This window comes from Salmo trutta, chromosome 33 (genome assembly GCF_901001165.1).
Source record: "Salmo trutta chromosome 33, fSalTru1.1, whole genome shotgun sequence".
Taxonomy (NCBI): Eukaryota; Metazoa; Chordata; class Actinopteri; order Salmoniformes; family Salmonidae; genus Salmo; species Salmo trutta.
Window position 1 is genome coordinate 5,693,347 of NC_042989.1, and position 20,408 is coordinate 5,713,754.

The following is a 20,408-nucleotide window of genomic DNA, read 5'->3' on the forward strand; positions in this document are numbered from 1 at the left end:
CCAACTTTGATGTAATGTCCTTAAAACAAGTCAAAATGAGGCTCAGTAGTGTGTGTGGCCTCCACGTGCCTGTATGATCTCCCTACAACGCCTGGGCATGCTCCTGATGAGATGGCGGATGGTCTCCTGAGGGATCTCCTCCCAGACCTGGACTAAAGCATCCGCCAACTCCTGGACAGTCTGTGGTGCAACGTGGCGTTGGTGGATGGAGCGAGACATGATGTCCCAGATGTGCTCAATTGGATTCAGGTCTGGGGAACGGGCGGGCCAGTCCATAGCATCAATGCCTTCCTCTTGCAGGAACTGCTGACACACTCCAGCCACATGAGGTCTAGCATTGTCTTGCATTAGGAGGAACCCAGGGCCAACTGCACCAGCATATGGTCTCACAAGGGGTCTGAGGATCTCATCTCGGTACCTAATGGCAGTCAGGCTACCTCTGGCAAGCACATGGAGGGCTGTGCGGCCCCCAAAGAAATGCCACCCCACACTATGACTGACCCACCGCCAAACCGGTCATGCTGGAGGATGTTGCAGGCAGCAGAACGTTCTCCATGGCGTCTCCAGACTCTGTCACGTCTATCACGTGCTCAGTGTGAACCTGCTTTCATCTGTGAAGAGCACAGGGCACCATTGGCGAATTTGCCAATCTTGGTGTTCTCTGGCAAATGCCAAACGTCCTGCACGGTGTTGGGCTGTAAGCACAACCCCCACCTGTGGACGTCGGGCCCTCATACCACCCTCATGGAGTCTGTTTCTGACCATTTGAGCAGACACATGCACATTTGTGGTCTATTGGAGGTCATTTTGCAGGGCTCTGGCAGTGCTTCTCCTGCTCCTCCTTGCACAAAGGTGGAGGTAGCGGTCCTGCTGCTGGGTTGTTGCCCTCCTACGGCCTCCTCCATGTCTCCTGATGTACTGGCCTGTCTCCTGGTAACGCCTCCATGCTCTGGACACTACGCTGACAGACACAGCAAACCTTCTTGCCACAGCTCGCATTGATGTGCCATCCTGGATGAGCTGCACTACCTGAGCCACTTGTGTGGGTTGTAGACTCCGTCTCATGCTACCACTAGAGTGAAAGCACCGGCAGCATTCAAAAGTGACCAAAACATCAGCCAGGAAGCATAGGAACTGAGAAGTGGTCTGTGGTCCCCACCTGCAGAACCACTCCTTTATTGGGCATGTCTTGCTAATTGCCTATAATTTCCACCTGTTGTCTATTCCATTTGCACAACAGCATGTGAAATTTATTGTCAGTGTTGCTTCCTAAGTGGACAGTTTGATTTCACAGAAGTGTGATTGACTTGGAGTTACATTGTGTTGTTTAAGTGTTCCTTTTATTTTTTGGAGCAGTGTATATTTGAATTTGATTGGATGAAGCTAACAACAGTAAGAAGACAGCACAGAGAAGCTTACTGCGAATAGATCATGGGTGATAAAAAGAGGAAGAAAAAGAGAGACAAATAAGAAAGAGGTTGAGGTTAAGGCTATGGAGGCGTCATAAGAGTGTGTGTTGAAACGAGGTGAGTCAAACACATCTCACTTCCTTATCCTTCTTCTTTCCCTTTTCCTCTTCTCTCTTTTTCAGGACAACATTTTTTTGTGCCTTAGTGTCATTGTTACAGAAGTAACTATCTTAGCCCTGCTCTGCTCGACACAATGACATTGTAAGGACATTTTAGAATAGTGTGACCCCAGCATGTCTTTGTAAGGTGGCCCCTCGTTTACTACTTACACCTCATCACGTTGCTTCTCTTGGCCTCCCTCGCTCTCCCTACATCTCGCAATCTTACACATTCCACATCTCTTTCTGTCATGATCTCCCCCTTGCTCGCCCACACTTTTTTAGTTCTGCCCACACATTTTCTATAAGATTGAGGACAGGGATTTGTGATGGCCACTCCAATACCTTGACTTTGTTGTCCTTAAGCCATTTTGCCACAACTTTGGAAGTATGCTTGGGATCATTGTCCATTTGGAAGACCCATTTGCGACCAAGCTTTAACTTCCTGAATGATGTCTTGAGATGTTGCTTCAATATATCCACATAATTTTCCTACCTCATGATGCCATCTATTTTGTGACGTGCACCAGTCCCTCCTGCAGTAAGCACCCCCACAACATGATGCTGCCACTCCCGTGCTTCACGGTTGGGATGGTGTTCTTTGGTGTTCTCCCCCTTTTTCCTCCAAACATAACGATGGTCATTATGGCCAAACAGTTCTATTTTTGGTTCATCAGACCAGAGGACATTTCTCCAAAAAGTACGATCTTTGTCCCCATGTGCAGTTGCAAACTGTAGTCTGGCTTTTTAATGGCGGTTTTCCCTTGCTCAGCAGTCTTTCAGGTTATGTCGATATAGGACTAGTTTTACTGTGGATATAGATACTTTTGTACCCGTTTCCTCCAGCATCTTCACAAGGTCCTTTCCTGTTCTGGGATTGATTTGCACTTTTCGCACCAAAGTACGTTCATCTCTAAGAGACAGAGCGGTATGACGGCTGTGTGGTCCCGTGGTGTTTATACTTGTGTACTATTGTTTGTACAGATTGAACGTGGTACCTTCAGGCATTTGGAAATTGCTCCTAAGGATGAACCAGACTTGTGGAGGTCTACAATAATTTTCTGAGGTCTTGGCTGATTTCTTTTGATTTTCCCATGATGTCAAGCAAAGAGGTACTGGGTTTGAAGGTAGGCCTTGAAATACATCCACAGGTACACCTCCAATTGACTCAAATTATGTTAATTAGCCTATCAGAAGCTTCTAAAGCCATGACATCATTTTCTGGAATTTTCCAAGCTGTTTAAAGGCACAGTCAACATAGTGTATGTAAACGTCTGACCCACAGGAATTGTGATACAGTGAATTATAAGTGAAACCATCTGTCTGTAAACAATTGTTGGGAAAATTACTTGTGTCATGCACAAAGTAGATGTCCTAACTGACTTGCCAAAACTATAGTTTGTTAAAATTAACAAGAAATTTGTGGAGTGGTTGAAAAACGAGTTTTAATGACTCCAACCTAAGTGTATGTAAACTTCCGACTTCAACTGTAAATATACAAAAAATTGTAAAAATATACTTCAAATATGAGATGTATTTTTCGAGTATATAATATCATTACACTTCAACACACTTTTTAAAAGTTAAAAGTGTACTTTATATTAATTGTTTTTTCAGTCTTTTAGAATACTATACTTGTCTAGTTAAATAAAATAAAATAACAAAATACTATATGTTCACTATCATTAAACTTAAACACACTCATTAAAACTGTTCTTCAACTTCAATCGCTTTATTTGTAATTTAGTATTCATTCAAAATACACTTGGAGTTGGACGAAGCATTGTTTTTTTTAAAGAAAACTATAAGTGTACAGTGCCTTGCAAAAGTATTCATACCCCTTGTATTTCTTCAAATTTTATTGTGTTAAAAAGTGGGAATAAATTGATTTAATTGTCATTCGTTGTCAACAATGAACACAAAATACCCTGTAATGTCAAAGGGCAGAGCCCCACCTGTTTTCAGCCCCACATGTTTAGCAAAGAATTTCAAACAACATTTATTTTTATTTTTTGGGGGGGTGGCTTGCCTGTTTTGCATGTTATTTTGGCATTAATACGTGTCACATATCAGTTTGCAAACAATGTAAAAAAAAGGATATATCATTGAGTTAATAAAGCCACATATAAACATGGTCTCTTTTTTGTTTCTTGCCCCTGTATATACACTAAATCTCTGAGACTTGAACCATCTGCCTCAAGTGTCTGCATCTGGGTTTCATCCTGAGTCATGATAGGAATGTTACCATGAGTCCATTGGTGATTGTAAAACAGACTTCAATGGCTGTGATGGGAGAAAACCGAGGAGTGACAGTAATATTATATATATTTTATATTTTGGTTATTTAATTTCTAGCAATGAAAAAAAAGTACAAATCTTCCACTTTGACATTATTTTGTGTAGATTGTTGACAAAAAATTACAATTAAATCAATTTTAATCCCAATTCGTAACAACAAAATGAATAAATCCAAGAGGTATGAATACTAAAGTATACTTTCAAAAAATAATATTTAACTTAAATTTCCACAAAATATATTTAAAGTATACTTTCATGCATGTGCACAAACATGTGCATATTCCCAGCATCCTTTTCTGCAGTATTCAAATGTTTTGGTCATTTTCAAACTGAATAATGTTGTACTTTTAATTACACATTGCACATTATACATTACCGTAATGTGAACAACTAAAGTGTTAGATGCAAATTGTGCACAGTTCTCAAAAGCGTTACTTGTAAATTGCTGCTCCAGCCACAACTGCTTTGTTGAGAAGATGTCTTGGTGTAACGGCTGTCTTCTTCGTCAGACGAAACAGAGAAGTCATCGTCCGAGAAAGTGGACCAATACGCAGCGGAGTTAGTGTTCATCTTTGTATTTTTAATTACATAAGAACACTATACAAAACAAACAAGAAAACCGACAGCCAAACAGTCCTGTCAGGTGCAAAACACTAAACAGAAATAATCCCCCACAAAACCCAAAGAAAACACATGCTCCTTATGTGTGACTCCCAATCAACAACAACGAACTTCAGCTGTGCCTGATTGGGAGCCACACACGGCCCAAAACAAAGAAATACAAAAACCTAGAAAAAACATAGAACGCCCACCCAATGTAACACCCTGGCCTAACCAAAATAAAGAACAAAAAAAAAACTCTATGGCCAGGGCGTTACAGTACCCCCCCCAAGGTGCGGACTCCGGTCGCAAAACCTGACACTGAAGGGGAGGGTCCGGGTGGGCCTTCTTACGGAGGCGGCTCAGGTGCGGGACGTTGCCCCTGCCCCACCCTTGGCGTCGCCCTCTTAGGTGGCGCACCTGGCCGCGCCGAAGGTCTGGTGGGCGACCCTGACTTCGCCCGGCTGGCGGGCGACCCTTGTTGCGCCCGACTGGCGGACAACCCTGGCTGCGCCCGGCTGGCGGGCGGCGATGGCTGCGCCCGGCTGGCGGGTGTCCCTTGCTACGCCTGACTGGCGGATGACCTTGGCTGCGCCCGGCTGGCGGGCGGCGATGGCAGATCCGGACAGGCGGGCCATTCTGGCAGATCCGGACCGGCGGGCCACTCTGGCAGATCCGAACAGGCGGGCCACTCTGGCAGATCCGAACAGGCGGCCCACTCTGGCAGCTCCGAACAGGCGGCCCACTCTGGCAGCTCCGAACAGGCGGCCCACTCTGGCAGCTCCGGACAGGCAGGCCGCTCTGGCAGCTCCTGACTGGCGGGCCGCTCTGGCAGCTCCTGACTGGCGGGCGGCTCTGGCAGCTCCTGACTGGCGGGCGGCTCTGGCAGCTCCTGACTGGCGGGCGGCTCTGGTGGCTCCGGACTGGCGAGACCCACTGGAGGCCTAGTCCTGGGAGGTGGCACAGGACGGACCAGGATGGGGAGACCCACTGGAGGCCTGGTCCGTGGAGCAGGCACAGGACAGACCAGGATGGGGAGACCCACTGGAGGCCTGGTCCGAGGAGGAGGCACAGGCTTAACCAGGATGGGGAGACCCACTGGAGACCTGGTCCGTGGAGCAGGCACAGGACAGACCAGGATGGGGAGACCCACTGGAGGCCTGGTCCGAGGAGGAGGCACAGGCTTAACCAGGATGGGGAGACCCACTGGAGGCCTGGTCCGTGGAGCAGGCACAGGACAGACCAGGATAGGGAGACCCACTGGAGGCCTAGTCCTGGGAGGTGGCACAGGACGGACCAGGATGGGGAGACCCACTGGTGGCCTGGTCCTAGGAGGAGGCACAGAACGGACCGGGTCCAGAAGACGCACTGGAGGTCTAGAGCGCACGGCCTGCACAACCCGTCCTGGCTCGATGCCCAACCTCCCCCGGCAGATGTTAGGAGCTGGGATGTAGCGCACCGGGCTCTCCACGCGTACTGGGGACACCGTGCGCTTTACCGCATAACACGGTGTCTGACCAGTACTGCGCTGCCTCCTGTAAGCACGGGGAGCTGGCTCAGGTCTCCAACCTGACTCTGCCACACTCCCCGTGTGCCCCCCCAATTTTTTTGGGGGTGCTGCCTCTCGGGCTTCCTACCCAGCCGTGTTCCCTCATACCTTTGGTCCTTCTTTCCTGCTGCCTCCACTCTTCTGAGTGCCTCTACCTGTTCCCATGGGAGGCGATCCCTTCCGACCAGGATCTCCTCCCAAGTGTAGGATCCCTTGCCTTCCAGGAAGTCCTCCCATGTCCAGTTTTTATTTCCCTGGTCCAGGATTCTTGCTCCTCCTGGCGCTGCTCCTTCCTCCGCTGCTTGGTCCGTTGTTGGTGGGTAATTCTGTAAGGGCTGTCTGAAGAGAGAGTGGACCAAAACGCAGCGGAGTTAGTGTTCATCTTTGTATTTTTAATTACATAAGAACACTATACAAAACAAACAAGAAAACCGACAGCCAAACAGTCCTGTCAGGTGCAAAACACTAAACAGAAATAATCCCCCACAAAACCCAAAGAAAACACATGCTCCTTATGTGTGACTCCCAATCAACAACAACGAACTTCAGCTGTGCCTGATTGGGAGCCACACACGGCCCAAAACAAAGAAATACAAAAACCTAGAAAAAACATAGAACGCCCACCCAATGTAACACCCTGGCCTAACCAAAATAAAGAACAAAAAAAAACCTCTCTATGGCCAGGGCGTTACACTTGGTCAATCAAGGTAACCTTTACATGGCTAATTAAAATAGCTAATGTGGTTCATGAGTAAAAGTATACTTGTAAAAGTATACTTGAAAAACATTTATAAATAAGTACACTTTTTTGTAAAGAAAATACAGGAATTCTAACTCAAATACCATTTTAGTATATTTATAGTTTATGAGAACCATACACCAAATGTATTTAAGGTGTATTCAAAGTCTATTTGTTTTGCTCTTTATCTAATATACTAAGAATATACTTAGGTACAAAAAAGTGTCCCTATATATCATTTTAAATGTATTTAATATACTAAAATGCTAATAAAATACAAATAAAATTGACATTAAATGCATTAAATGTATTTAAAATTGTTCCAATTTAGATAATTTGTAATACACTTAATATATGTTAATTAAGTATGAGTTAAGCAAATGAAAAAAGTTCCCCGCTTGTGCATCTCTATCTCTCTCCCTCTGTGTTTTTATTTTCCCATCTCGCCTACTTCCCCTCTTTGTCTTTCTTTCCACCTCTCCTTCCTTCCGCTCTATCTGTCCATAATGAGCGTCAGGTAAGGAGGTATATATACTTCTGACAAACAGCTCCTTCCATGCCGGCCATTATTTTTAAATGACTACCTAATGAAGTTCCACCTGGGTAACGAGACCAGATGTATGAAAATGCATTTTGATCGTCTCACAAAGAGGAGCACGTCCAGTTCTTTGGCCATCAATCAGACCGGTTCTACTTCTATGACTAAGGTGTTCATTGATGTTGAAATATAGGTATGGGTATGAGTGTAGGTGTTGAAACGGTACATTTTGCATGAGGCTTTTTTTGTTGACATATTTATTAATTTGATTGGCCAATAGATAGCTAAAGAAACCATTTACAAAGTGAAGTGTAAATGGTACGTCATAGTTGTCGTATACAGAAGACCGCATTTTTTTGTGTGCATGTTTTCTATTGTGTGTGTATATGTGTTTGTTTGCTGAGAGTGATTTGTCGTATTTGACATGTGTCTAAAGGGACTCTTCAATTTTAACGAGACCAATGCATTGCTTCTCCCTGCTTCCCCGTATTCCAAGGTGTGCGTAGGCAGTAGACAGAATTAATGCTACAAACACCACTCTCATGTATTCTGTATTCTGGGTTCCCTTTGAGTCAAGCCCTTAGCCGCTATGTTGTCCACCTGATATTCCACCACGGGGAATGAGGACTTCCGGGGTTATGGACTCAACATGTGTGCTGCTATTAGATTAAAACACTTTTTACATTTCACAAGACATCATTATGTTCTGTAGGGTACAAGCTAGGCTTCCTCTCTCTCTCGCGCTCTCTCTCTCTCTTCCTCTGATTCCTCCTGTCTCTATATTAAGAATCGTACCAAACAGGCCATCCATCCAGCGGTGTTGTTTATGATGTTTCAGGTCTGTTTTAAAGGAGACAATGAGATGTGGCCTTTCATCTCATACCATCTACCATCCCTACCCTCCCTACATCATCCCTACCCCCTGTCAGAAGCAGGAGTATATAAGCATACCCCTGGGCACACACACTCACACTTGAGAGTACTTAATCTCTCCACCATACACACACACACAGTAAGAGCGGTTCACCTGTGGTACATTACCTGAGTCTGAGCTGGAGCCCAGGGGCAGGAGACTCAGGTCACCACTGGAGGAACTTCCATACATTCTTCAACACACTGTATGACAGAAGAGCTAACCAGCCTGAAGTCAGAAAAAAGCTGAAGACTTAGGTTCCTGACCACAACGTACTGGAGACAAGGCGCTGCTCATCAACAAAAGTAAGTGAAACATTTATGAAATTCTTGGGACATACTTTCATTGAATTAATTTATGAAATATGTTAATTTCAGAATTTGTAAAGCTCAGCAATTTATAATCTTTTTTTACAATAAGGTGAGTTCTAGACCTTTCTGAAACTATGCAACATGACCAGTTATTGTTTATGGCCATCTAATGAAAAATTATTACGTTCGGGTATGTCAATTTAGGCGGAAATCTACATTTTGCCCTATCATTCAAGTTAATGTTAGTTTTTTTTGCTTTTATTAAAAAAATCTATGTATATATTTATAGTATTCTAGTTAATATGATGAATTTAATCTGCTCCCTGGTGTCTTTGGGATTGCTTATGTTTTAAGACGGAAGAAAAGCAACAAAGAAAAGTCACACAAAAACAACAGCAGAAGAAATAGAGTAGGCCTAGTAGAAATACTATTGGCAGCAATTTAGCACTTATTTCTTAGCATAGCAAATCAAATAAAATCCAATTGTATTGGTCACGTACACATGCTTAGCAGATGTTATTGCAAGTGTAGCGAGATGCTTGTGCTTCTAGTTCCGACAATGTAGCAATATCTAACAAGTAATCTAACATTTCCACAACAACTACCTAATACACACAAATCTAAGTAAAGGGATGGAATAAGAATTTGTATATATAAATATATGGATTGGCAATGACCGACCGGCATAGACGAGATGCAATAGACGGTATAAAACACAGTACATCTGGGATGAGTAGGTAACACGTGTATTTATTCACAGTTCATGTGTATTTCTGAATTGTGTGACGTGAGTGTTGACTCATTATGCGGCACCCGTACGTTAATGAGGGTTCTCTAGAATTCTGTGAGAATTCCATTGTTTTATAATTCAGTGAGAATATGTAGTGTACTGATAGTGTGTCTGCATTCTATATTTTTTCCTTGATTGCTAGACAGTTGAGATTTGAGAAGGTACTGAGTATATAGCTAGTAAAGTAGGAGCTTAAAGTGCGTGAGCTTCTTATTTTTTCCACTGAATATAAATGTGAAAGAGTTATTTCAAAGAGGGAGTGACTATGAATGTACTGTTTGGTCAAATTAGAAAACACTAATATGTGCTATTCTGATTGGTGGGTTGTGTTGCCGGTCAGGCCAGTCGTGTGGGTTTAAGGATGGTTGGTTTGGCTCCTCCCCCTGCCTCACGCTCCGCCCTCCTGCTGTTCACCCTTATGGCCATGACCCTGGTGACCTCCAGCTACCCTCAGCCACGCCTCCGACCCATACAGAGGTATGACCTGATATACTGGATATAATGACGAGACGCTTGTGTCCCCTATCCTCTGTCCTCTCCATGTCTCCTTTCCCAAATGTCAGAGGGAAGCGTGGAGAGGATTTGAGGACAGAACTCGTTTCGTTCTGACATTTTGAAAAGGAGGCGAGGTGAGGACCGTGGAAACAGGACCAATTTTGACATTCGCCTGGGCAGCTTTCTCCCCCTTCTCCCCAAAAGTGTGCGCTCCTTCATCCGAATCTACCGTTTTGCTGATGTATTTTGAGACTGAGACACAATGTTACGGAGATCAATCTTTCTATGGTAGTGAGCTCTATTATTCTTATATGGTAGTTCTATCCATAGAAATGTTTTTATTGTTCCTAATGAGATCTATTGTTCTATCATCCTGTTCTACTCTTTGCTTCCAGAGGCTCCTCTCCAGGTGATCCAGGGGACTCCAACAAGAGGGAGGAGTGGGAGGTGCTCTACCCTTCCATCTCGCTCCGTGATTGGAGCATGCAGATGATGTCAGCCCCATACTTTGGTGAGGCCAAGAGCAAAGCAGAGCTCCTGGGGGAGCAGTGGCTCCCAGTGGTGGGCCAGTGGCAGATGGACGAGGATATGGCCAAGGGCTGGCTGGGCGACTGGGCTCCGCAGGGCTCCAACAATGAGGAGAAGAGGAACATCGTGGTGGCGGATGATGCAGCGTTCAGAGAGAAGAGTAAGCTGCTCACAGCTATGGAGAGACAGAAGTGGCTTAACTCCTACATGCAGAAACTGTTGGTCGTCAATTCCCAGTAATAAGATGACTGCTACGCCTACATATAAATAACGGAACGTGGTTTAAAGAAAATGTTAATAACAAACCCTGATTTAAAAAAATAATAATAACCTACTGATTACAATTTGAAAACAATTACTCAGAATTTAAAAGTCAATAAAGATTTTTATCAGACCTTTTGTGTGACGTTTGATGAAGAATTAACTCTGAATATAAAGCGTCATTTGACACATGATTTACATGCCTATGCTTATATGATTGCTTTGATCCAGTTGAATTATTGATTGACGTAATAAATGCGTTGAGATACTCCCACTAAGATGGCGCTGTTGTACAGCTGAGGGTCTGCCATAGGACTCTTTATACATTGTTAATATTAATGAGTGTGAAATAAAGCAAATAAGTGATAATGTCTTGTATTAATATGGTTGTTGTTCCTCTATGTTCAAATGTTCTAGTTTATTTTTGTCAAACAGTCATTTTCAATTTTTTTTAGCTTGCACTCCAAACTAATGCCCTCTGGTGGAAGGTATCATGTACAGCAGAGTTTGGGTAAATTGAAAAGCAATTGTTATTTCAGTTTACTTCGGGAATATTGCCTTTAAAAAGCGTATTGCCAACAGCGCTCTACAAAGCGCCTCAAATTTAATCTCGGGCCTGAATTTAAATGGATTTCGCCCCAAACCTGATAAACAGTATAGCGATGGCATCATTCACACCGGAGGAGAGGAAGAGACAGACTTCAAAGGAGAGGTAGTCAAATCTGCAGGGTGATAAAGGAAGGTGGTGGTGGTGGTGTGAATGTGTACATGTGTGCGTGTGTGTGTGTCTTAGGGGGCACAGACCCTTAGCCAAGACCTTGGACTGCAGGTGACGATCAATTCCCCCAACACCCTGAGTTATGATGTGTTTAAAATTGAATATTTTAATAAACTTATGGCTGAGAAAATAAATGGGGCCACAGCTAAATACACCAGCCTGACCCCATTACTTACGGCGAGTGGGCCATTAATTTGATGATGTGACAGACCTGTGATTTATTAGTTAATCTTTTCTCTCTCTCTCTCTCTCTCTCTCTCTCTCTGTCTTTCTCTCTCTGTCTTTCTCTCTCTGTCTTTCTCCCTCTCTCTCTATATATCTGTCCCTTGGCTGGGCATTGTCTCTCTCTCTTCTTCCTATCTGTGTCATACTTTATGGCTGGCTCTCTCTCATCCTCTCTCTCAGCTGGCCCCTTTCTCTTTCTCTCACTCCCCCCGCTTTCTCTCAGCTGGCCTCTCTCTTTCTTCCTCTCTCACTCTCTTTCTCTACCGCTTTCTCTCTCACCCCATAATGTTTCTAATCATGTTTTACATGTGCTCCTGACAATAGAGGCAGACTTGTGGCTTGGGTAAGCTATGATGAGCAGAGAGATATCCTTCAACGATGATGAGCCATGTATGTCTATGTGTGTACATGTGTATGTGGGTTTGTTTGTACACTATATATTCAAAAGTATGTGGACACCTTTCAAATTTGTGGATTCGGCTATTTCGGCCACATCCATTGCTGACAGGTGTATAAAATCGAGCACACCGCCATGCAATCTCCATAAACAAACATTGGCAGTAGAATGGCCTTATTGAAGAGCTCAGTTACTTCAACGTGGCACCGTCATAGCATGCCACCTTTCCAACAAGTCAGTTCGTCAAATTTCTGCCCTGCTAGAGCTGCCCCGGTCAACTGAAAGTGCTGTTATTGTGAGTGGAAAAGTCTAGGAGCAACAACAGCTCAGCCACAAAGTAGTAGGCCACACAAGCTCACAGAACAGGACCACCGAGTGCTGAAGCGCATAGCGTGTAAAAATTTTCTGTCCTCGGTTGCAACACTCACTACTGAGTTCGAAACGACCTCTGGAAGCAACATCAGTACAATAATTGTTTGTCGGGAGCTTCATGAAATGGGTTTCTATGGCCAAGCAGCCACACACAAGCCTAATATCACCATGTGCAATGCCAAACATTGGCTGGAGTGGTGTAAAGCTCGCCGCCATTGGACTCTGGAGCAGTGGAAACGCATTCTCTGGAGTGATGAATCACGATTCACCATCTAGCAGTCCGACGGTCTAATCTGGATTTGGCATATGCCAGGAGAACACTACCTGCCCCAATGCATAGTGCCAACTGTAATGTTTGGTGGAGGAGGAAAAATGGTCTGGGGCTGTTTTTCATGGTTCGGGCTAGGCCCCTTAATTTCAGTGAAGGGAAATCTTAATTCTACAGCATACAATGACATTCTAGAATATTCTGCGCTTCCAACTTTGAAGCAACAGTATGGGGAAGGCCCTTTCCTGTTTCAGCATGACAATGCTCCCGTGCACAAAGGGAGGTCCTTACAGAAATGGTTTGTCAACATTGGTGTGGAAGAATTTGCCTGGCCTGCACAGAGCCTTGACCTCAACCCTATCGAACACCTTTGGAATGAATTGGAACGTCGACTGCGAGCCAAGCCAAATCACTCAACATCAGTGCCCGACCTCACTAATGCTCTTGTGGCTGAATGGAAGCAAATCTCCGCAGCAATATTCCAACATCTAGTGGAAAGCCTTCCCAGAAGAGTGGAGGCTGTTATAGCAGCAAAGTGGGGACCAACTCCATATTAATGCCCATGATTTTGGAATGAGATGTTTGACGAGCAGGTGTCCACATACTTCTGGTCATGTAGTGTATGTGTGTGTGTGAGTGTGTGCATGAGCGTGCGCATGTGTGTACGTTTATGTGTGTGCAGGGCTTTTACTTTAAAACATCACACTCGGACCTCCTGTATTGCCTCCTTATTGTCCAGGGGGAAGTAGCCAGAGTATCAGAATCAGCTAGTGACCTAGAGACCCGGCCTGTGCTCTGCTGTGATGTGATGGATGAGCAGACACAGGCACACAGAGACTATTATTTATCACTGGATCCAGCGCCGCTACCTGGCAGACCCACCCAATCAGCAGACGCTAAATTGCTTTCTGCATCCCACTGATTCTCCTCAACTGATATGCTGCTTCTCTATCATACTCTATCGTTTCTTCTATGTCCTCTCTTATTGCAGTCATTTGTTCTCGCTCTACTGTATAGCGAGCGCTGGTTGTCCATTTCATACTCCTGGGCCACAGCAACCAAAGAGTAATTTACTGTACTAAGTATGAGTTGAGAATCTTATTGGGTATGGTACTGTATAGCCTGGGTCCTATAGCCTACACAGATGATGCAGTGAACAGTACGGGAGCCAGTGGGTAAATGCATGTGTCTATACTATAGAAGTAAATACCACAGGCAGGGGTAGAGTGATATTAGTGGTCCCCATAAAATTCAAATTTAGAGCTAGTCAGTCATGCATACTGGTAATATTACGTGTTGCTATGTTGTCATCCATCACAGATAGCAGATGCACAGTAATTCCCGGGCCAAGCCACTGGAAATATTCTGTTTTCCTTGATCAGAATGACAAGTAAACACTGCGTGTACTGTATCTCTCAACTAAACACATATTTGGTATTGTGAGCGTTGTTTGTGAGCCAGGCCTTTCATGTTTTATGCAACAGATTATGCATGTTTCCTGCGAAAGAGAGAGCATATGAATATTATAGGAGATCGTTTTTCATGGTAGTCTTTTAGGTATGGTTTATATGATGCGTGTATCACACACAAACAAAACACACGCCGTGCACGCCAACACACACACCCACCCACACATAGTACACACAAGTATACCGCTAAATAGAAACACAGACTCAGACACATTGAGAAACTATAGGTCCTGTGAACCTTCTTTATTCTTCCATCGACAGATATTGCTGAGCTCAGTGAAACAGACAGGTCTGCAAATCACCTGTTATTACAGCCTCTGAGTCACGAGGAGTTAATATAGTCAGGGCCCATATTCACAAAGTATCTCAGAGTCGGAGTTCTGATCTAGGATCAGGTTCCGCTTCTTATTAATTATGATTTATAAGGCAAAACTTTCTCCTAGATCAGTACTTCTACTCTGAGACGCTTGACACAGACAGGCCCTGGTGTCTGACACTAACGTCTTGTGACTTCTAAGGCTGTCCTAATATGGACACTGTACATATGGTCTGGTCTCATTCTTCAAAATCCACACAGTACCAGGGACATCCTCTTCTGAGAGGATTACACCTCCATCCCTCCACCCCTCCACCCCTTTCCATCCTCCCACACACACACACTACCCATCTCCCCAACCATTTTCCTCCCACTCTCACCCTCCCTCCATCTCTCTCTTGCTTTCTCCTCCAACCCCACATACCTTCCCTCTGCCTCTCTGTTTCACTCGATCCATTCTTGCTCTGCAATTCTCTTGCAGAGGATAGGAATCCTCAAATGAATGCCACTTCAATGACAGTGGCTATATATATATATAGATAGATATCTTTAAAATCACAACGAGAATTACAGCAGTACACCATCACGTAAAAACATTGCCTTGGAAATACAAAAACACCAAAGAGTCAAAAAATACAGAGTTTACAGCAGACCTGGTTTCAAATACTACTTGAATTTAAAAATACACTTTTAGGTTTTGCTCTAGTCTGCCTGGAGTGCCAGGTGGGTGTGGTTTTCACTCTTGCTACTATTCCATTCGTTCCATTGTGTCAGGCAAGCTCAATCAAGTCCAGATAAAGTAGTTGATGTTGTTTCAAATAGTATTTGAACCCAGGTATGGTTAACAGGTAGACTATGAGCTCATATCTGCTGAGCTGGGTTGGGTTTTGTCTCTGTCTCTATGTGTCTGTTAGTCCACCATTGAGAAGTATAGAAACACACATAATAGAATAGAAAATCACATCAGTCTTCATCAGAATGATCTCATCAGTTCATCTGGGAGGCTGGCTGGCAAGGCGCTGGGCCGTTTTCCTGAGCTGGAGTGGTCTCAGTGAAACGTGTCGTTTCTTTCTGCCACTCCATAGGACCGGAGCAGTCTTAGTTGAGGTCATACTGATCTAGCTGAGCTCTGAGAAGTCTAGTCCAGTCTAGCTGAGCTCTGAGAAGTCTAGTCCGGTCTAGCTGAGCTCTGAGAAGTCTAGTCCAGTCTAGCTGAGCTCTGAGAAGTCTAGTCCGGTCTAGCTGAGCTCTGAGAAGTCTAGTCCAGTCTAGCTGAGCTCAGGGTCAGACACTTACCACCCTTTTCACACTACTGAGCCAAGCTAAGCCAAGCTGTACTGCAATGGTAGTTGCTGAACCCGTGCTGGTAAGCACAATGTAAAAGGTAAATATCAGAGCCGTCACAACATGGATCCGGTCGACATTATAGTGTGAAAAGGATTTAAGTATCTGTGGGCGAGGGTCATGTGTCTATGACCTCGGTCGGTGATGGTTTGTCAGAGAGGCTAGTGGTGGCATTGGGCAGGGTCTGGTTGTGCCCGTGGCTGTGACCCACAGAGTTCCCTTGATGCAGCTCCAGGGCTATGCCTGCCATGCTAGGGTCCTGTGGGGGGAACTCCTTCACCTGCCTCTTATACTCCAGGAACGTACAGGCTTTTGTGGCTATAGCCACCACATTCTTCCCTATAAAGATGGTAGACACCCTACTATCCTGGAACAGCACCATGTTAACCCCGCGGATCAAGATCGTGACTATGTTTATAGTAACTAGACTAAGAACAGGGTACAGCATCATCTTCTGGGGCGAGACGTGCTCCCCCTGGACACTGATCTCAGAGAGGGAGACGCAGGGCAGGGTTAGGAGGAGGATGTAGCAGTAGAAGAACATCAGTCCCTCGGCCCAGATGGGCAGGCCCGTCCGCTGGGGCTCCCACAGGTTGGCCTGGATGTCCAGAACATCCAGCAGGTCCAGGGCCACCCAGAACAGCTTCCCCCGCATGTCCTCCTTTTTCCTGAAGGTCCTCACATATTCCATGCTGTCCAGAGCCACCAGGACCAAGTATAGCCCCGGGACGCATACGGAGAGGAGTAAGGTTAGAGCCTTCCGGGCCACCGTCTCCAGGCTTTTCCTGTCCGCCTTGTAGTTCTATAAGATATAAGATATACTTTATTGTCACACATTGAAACGTGTATTTTTCAATATCTCTGTGAGTATCCCCCCTGACAAGACACACATACACCAGGGTTAGCCGCAGTGCAGCGTCTCTGGAGCAGCTTAGGGGTTAAATATCCTGCTCAAGGGAGCAATGGAAGGAGATGGCACTGTATATGGGAGACTGATGCCAGCAACCCTTCGGTTCCCGGCCTGCCCCCCACCAGATTTTCCATAGTCGGTGCTAGGATTCAAACCGGCAACCCTCTGGTTTCTGGCCTACCTGTCTAACGTCTAGGTTACCTACCTGGAATACGAAGTAGAGCTTGATCTCCAGGACGAAGATGTAGAGGAACCAGAGTATCATGGCGTAGCCGCGTTTGGCGGTCTTCACCTCAGCCCCGACCCACACTGCCACGTAGCGCAGCACGATGAGGAAACAGATGTCTCCCACCAGCACGATGATGCACACTCCGATCTACAAATAAATACCATACTTTATTTACGTAACGTGCATTTAGAATTGTAACAGTTGTTACAGTTAAACAATACATTAAAGGAAATATAAAATAAACAATTGGGAGACAAGGAAAGAGATGTCAAACCACAAAGGATATCAAAACAGTAAAATCACTAGGTAAAAAACTATGTTTTTTAAGTGTAATTCAAAGCTAGAGTCTGCGATTGGTGCATCTACTGTTGGACTTATTAGTGATGTATAGCTGAGCATTCCCCTGCTCAGACACTGCATGCATCATCCCAACCTAGTCAAACACATATTTTACTGAAACCCGTGCCACCTGTGCCACCTGTGTCACAATGTAATAGCAGTCGCACATTATAATACGAATTGTAGGACATATAGCATCCTACGTCTTATACGTATAGTATGATATACACTGCTCCAAAAAATAAAGGGAACACTAAAATAACACATCCTAGATCTGAATGAATGAAATAATCTTATTAAATACTTTTATCTTTACATAGTTGAATGTGCTGACAACAAAATCACACAAAAATAATCAATGGAAATCCAATTTATCAACCAATGGAGGTCTGGATTTGGAGTTACACTCAAAATTAAAGTGGAAAACCACACTACAGGCTGATCCAACTTTGATGTAATGTCCTTAAAACAAGTCAAAATGAGGCTCAGTAGTGTGTGTGGCCTCCACATGCCTATATGACCTCCCTACAATGTCTGGGCATGCTCCTGATGAGGTGGCGGATGGTCTCCTGAGGGATCTCTTCCCAGACCTGGACTAAAGCATCCTCCAACTCCTGGACAGTCTGTGGTGCAACGTGGCGTTGGTGGATGGAGCGAGACATGATGTCCCAGATGTGCTCAATTGGATTCAGGTCTGGGGAACGGGTGGGCCAGTCCATAGCATCAATGCCTTCCTCTTGCAGGAACTGCTGACACACTCCAGCCACATGAGGTCTAGCATTGTCTTGCATTAGGAGGAACACAGGGCCAACCGCACCAGCATATGGTCTCACAAGGGGTCTGAGGATCTCATCTCGGTACCTAATGACAGTCAGGCTACCTCTGGCGAGCACATGGGGAGCTGTGCGGCCCCCCAAAGAAATGCCACCCCACACCATGACTGACCCACCGCCAAACCGGTCATGCTGGAGGATGTTGCAGGCAGCAGAACGTTCTCCACGGCGTCTCCAGACTGTCACGTCTGTCACATGTGCTCAGTGTGAACCTGCTTTCATCTGTGAAGAGCACAGGGCGCCAGTGGCGAATTTGCCAATCTTGGTGTTCTCTGGCAAATGCCAAACGTCCTGCACGGTGTTGGGCTGTAAGCACAACCCCCACCTGTGGACGTCGGGCCCTCATACCACCCTCATGGAGTCTGTTTCTGACCGTTTGAGCAGACACATGCACATTTGTGGCCTGGAGGAGGTCATTTTGCAGGGCTCTGGCAGTGCTCCTCCTTGCACAAAGGCGGAGGTAGCGGTCCTGCTGCTGGGTTGTTGCCCTCCTATGGCCTCCTCCACGTCTCCTGATGTACTGGCCTGTCTCCTGGAATCGCCTCCATGCTCTGGACACTACACTGACAGACACAGCAAACCTTCTTGCCACAGCTCGCATTGATGTGCCATCCTGGATGAGCTACACTACCTGAGCCACTTGTGTGGGTCGTAGACTCCGTCTCATGCTACCACTAGAGTGAAAGCACCGCCAGCATTCAAAAGTGACCAAAACATCAGCCAGGAAGCATAGGAACTGAGAAGTGGTCTATGGTTACCACCTGCAGAACCACTCCTTTATTGGGGGTGTCTTGCTAATTGCCTATAATTTCCACCTGTTGTCTATTCCTTTTGCACAACAGCATGTGAAATTTATTGTCAATCAGTGTTGCTTTCTAAGTGGACAGTTTGATTTCACAGAAGTGTGATTGACTTGGAGTTACATTGTTTTGTTTAAGTGTTCCCTTTATTTTTTTGAGCAGTATATTACGTTTGACTGCTTTAGTATGATATGCTACGTTCAACTGCTTTAGAATGATATGCTATGTTCAACTGCACAAGTATGATATGCCATGTTCGACTGCTTTAGTTTGATATGCTACGTTCGACTGCTTTAGTATGATATGCCATGTTCGACTGCTTCAGTATGATATGCTACGTTCGACTGTGTCACACCCTGATCTGTTTGTCTTTGTGCTTGTCTCTACCCCCCTCCAGGTGTCGCCCATCTTCCTCATCCTCCCCTGTGTATTTATACCTGTTTTCTCTGTTTGTCTGTTGCCAGTTCGTCTTGTCAAGTCAACCAGCGTGTTTTTCCGTGCTCTTGCTTTTTCCATATCTCTGTTTTTCTAGTCCTCCCGGTTCTGAGCTTTGCCTGACCTGACACTGAGCCCGCCTGCCTGACCATTCAGCCTGCCCTGACCTCAAGCCTGCCTGCCACTCTGTACCTCCTGGACTCTGACCTGGTTTATGATCTTTTGCCTGTCAATGACCTGTCTTGCTTTGTTTATAATACATTTTAGAGACTCGAACCATCTGCCTTCCATGTCTGCATCTGGGCCTCGCCCAGTATCGTTATTGACTGTTTAGTATGATATGCTACATTCAACTGCTTTAGTATGACATATTACGTTCCGATTCTTTTAGTATGATATATTATGTTTGACTGCTTTAGTATGATTTAATACGATTGACTGCTTTAGCATGATATGCTATGTTAGGTTATGGGTTAAAGTTAGGGTTAAGGTTAAGGTTAGAGTTAGGGGAAGCGTTACCTAACGTACTAAGTAGTTGCAAAGTAGCTAAAAAGTAGTAAGTCATTGCAAAGTTGATAATGTTGTCTGTGATGAGATTCAAACAAGCAACCTTTGTGTTGCTAGACTTTTGCATTATACATCTACTCAACCACCCGATCAACAACCCTCCTTTCATTTTTGCCTTAAGTAACCTACTGTCATACCAAACGTAACAAATCATCTTAATTTGAGTGTTCAGGATTTACATAGGCCAATGTAATGCAACCCAACGTAAAGTAACATATCATACTAAATGGAGTGGCACGGATTTAGTAAATATAACATGTTTTGCTCTGAGACCAGGCTGATCAACCAAACATGTTATATTTACTAAATGTTATATTTAGTATGATATGTTACTTTAAGTGCTATGTCATCGGGCCTCTGGCAGTCTCTATGGGGGTGCCACAGGGTTCAATTCTTGGGCCAACTCTTTTCTCTGTATACATCAATGATGTCGCTCTTGCTCTCTCCAACTGCTCTTAAATACAAGTAAAACTAAATGCATGCTCTTCAACCGATCGCTGCCTGCACCTACCCGTCCAGCATCACTACTCTGGACTG

At 44.9% G+C, this 20,408-nt stretch overlaps 2 protein-coding genes across 3 annotated transcripts in view; one reads left to right on the forward strand and one right to left on the reverse strand.

Moving 5' to 3' along the window:
• The first annotated feature begins 8,161 nt into the window (after nucleotides 1-8,161).
• On the forward strand, nucleotides 8,162-10,955 carry LOC115172113 (tuberoinfundibular peptide of 39 residues). 2 transcript variants are annotated; one of them, XM_029729294.1, is made up of 3 exons: nucleotides 8,162-8,509; nucleotides 9,646-9,782; nucleotides 10,196-10,955. In XM_029729294.1, the coding sequence occupies exons 2-3, from the start codon at nucleotides 9,667-9,669 to the stop codon at nucleotides 10,566-10,568; spliced, it is 489 nt and encodes a 162-aa protein (XP_029585154.1). In that variant the 5' UTR covers nucleotides 8,162-8,509; nucleotides 9,646-9,666; the 3' UTR covers nucleotides 10,569-10,955. The 2 variants fall into 2 exon arrangements, with proteins under 2 accessions (XP_029585154.1, XP_029585155.1); XM_029729295.1 differs by lacking the exon at nucleotides 8,162-8,509 and having other exon boundaries at nucleotides 9,548-9,782.
• Nucleotides 10,956-14,817: 3,862 nt separating this feature from the next.
• The window catches only part of LOC115172295 (transmembrane protein 121-like), an 82,164-nt gene continuing 76,573 nt past the window's right edge, over nucleotides 14,818-20,408 (reverse strand). The window contains exons 3-4 of the mRNA XM_029729601.1: nucleotides 16,874-17,044; nucleotides 14,818-16,560 (exon numbers count right to left, since the gene is read on the reverse strand). Of these exons, the coding sequence (XP_029585461.1) occupies nucleotides 15,877-16,560; nucleotides 16,874-17,044 (855 nt within the window). The 3' untranslated portion in view covers nucleotides 14,818-15,876. The remainder of the gene's footprint in view (nucleotides 16,561-16,873; nucleotides 17,045-20,408) is intronic.

What these genes read in the sequence shown, in the direction of transcription:
- LOC115172113 (XM_029729294.1), top strand. Translation starts at nt 9,667, where the DNA reads ATGGTTGGTTTGGCTCCTCCCCCTGCCTCACGCTCCGCCCTCCTGCTG. An exon ending in CGCCTCCGACCCATACAGAG is followed by an intron (nt 9,783 to 10,195) that starts GTATGACCTGAT and finishes CTTTGCTTCCAG; the next exon opens with AGGCTCCTCTCCAGGTGATC.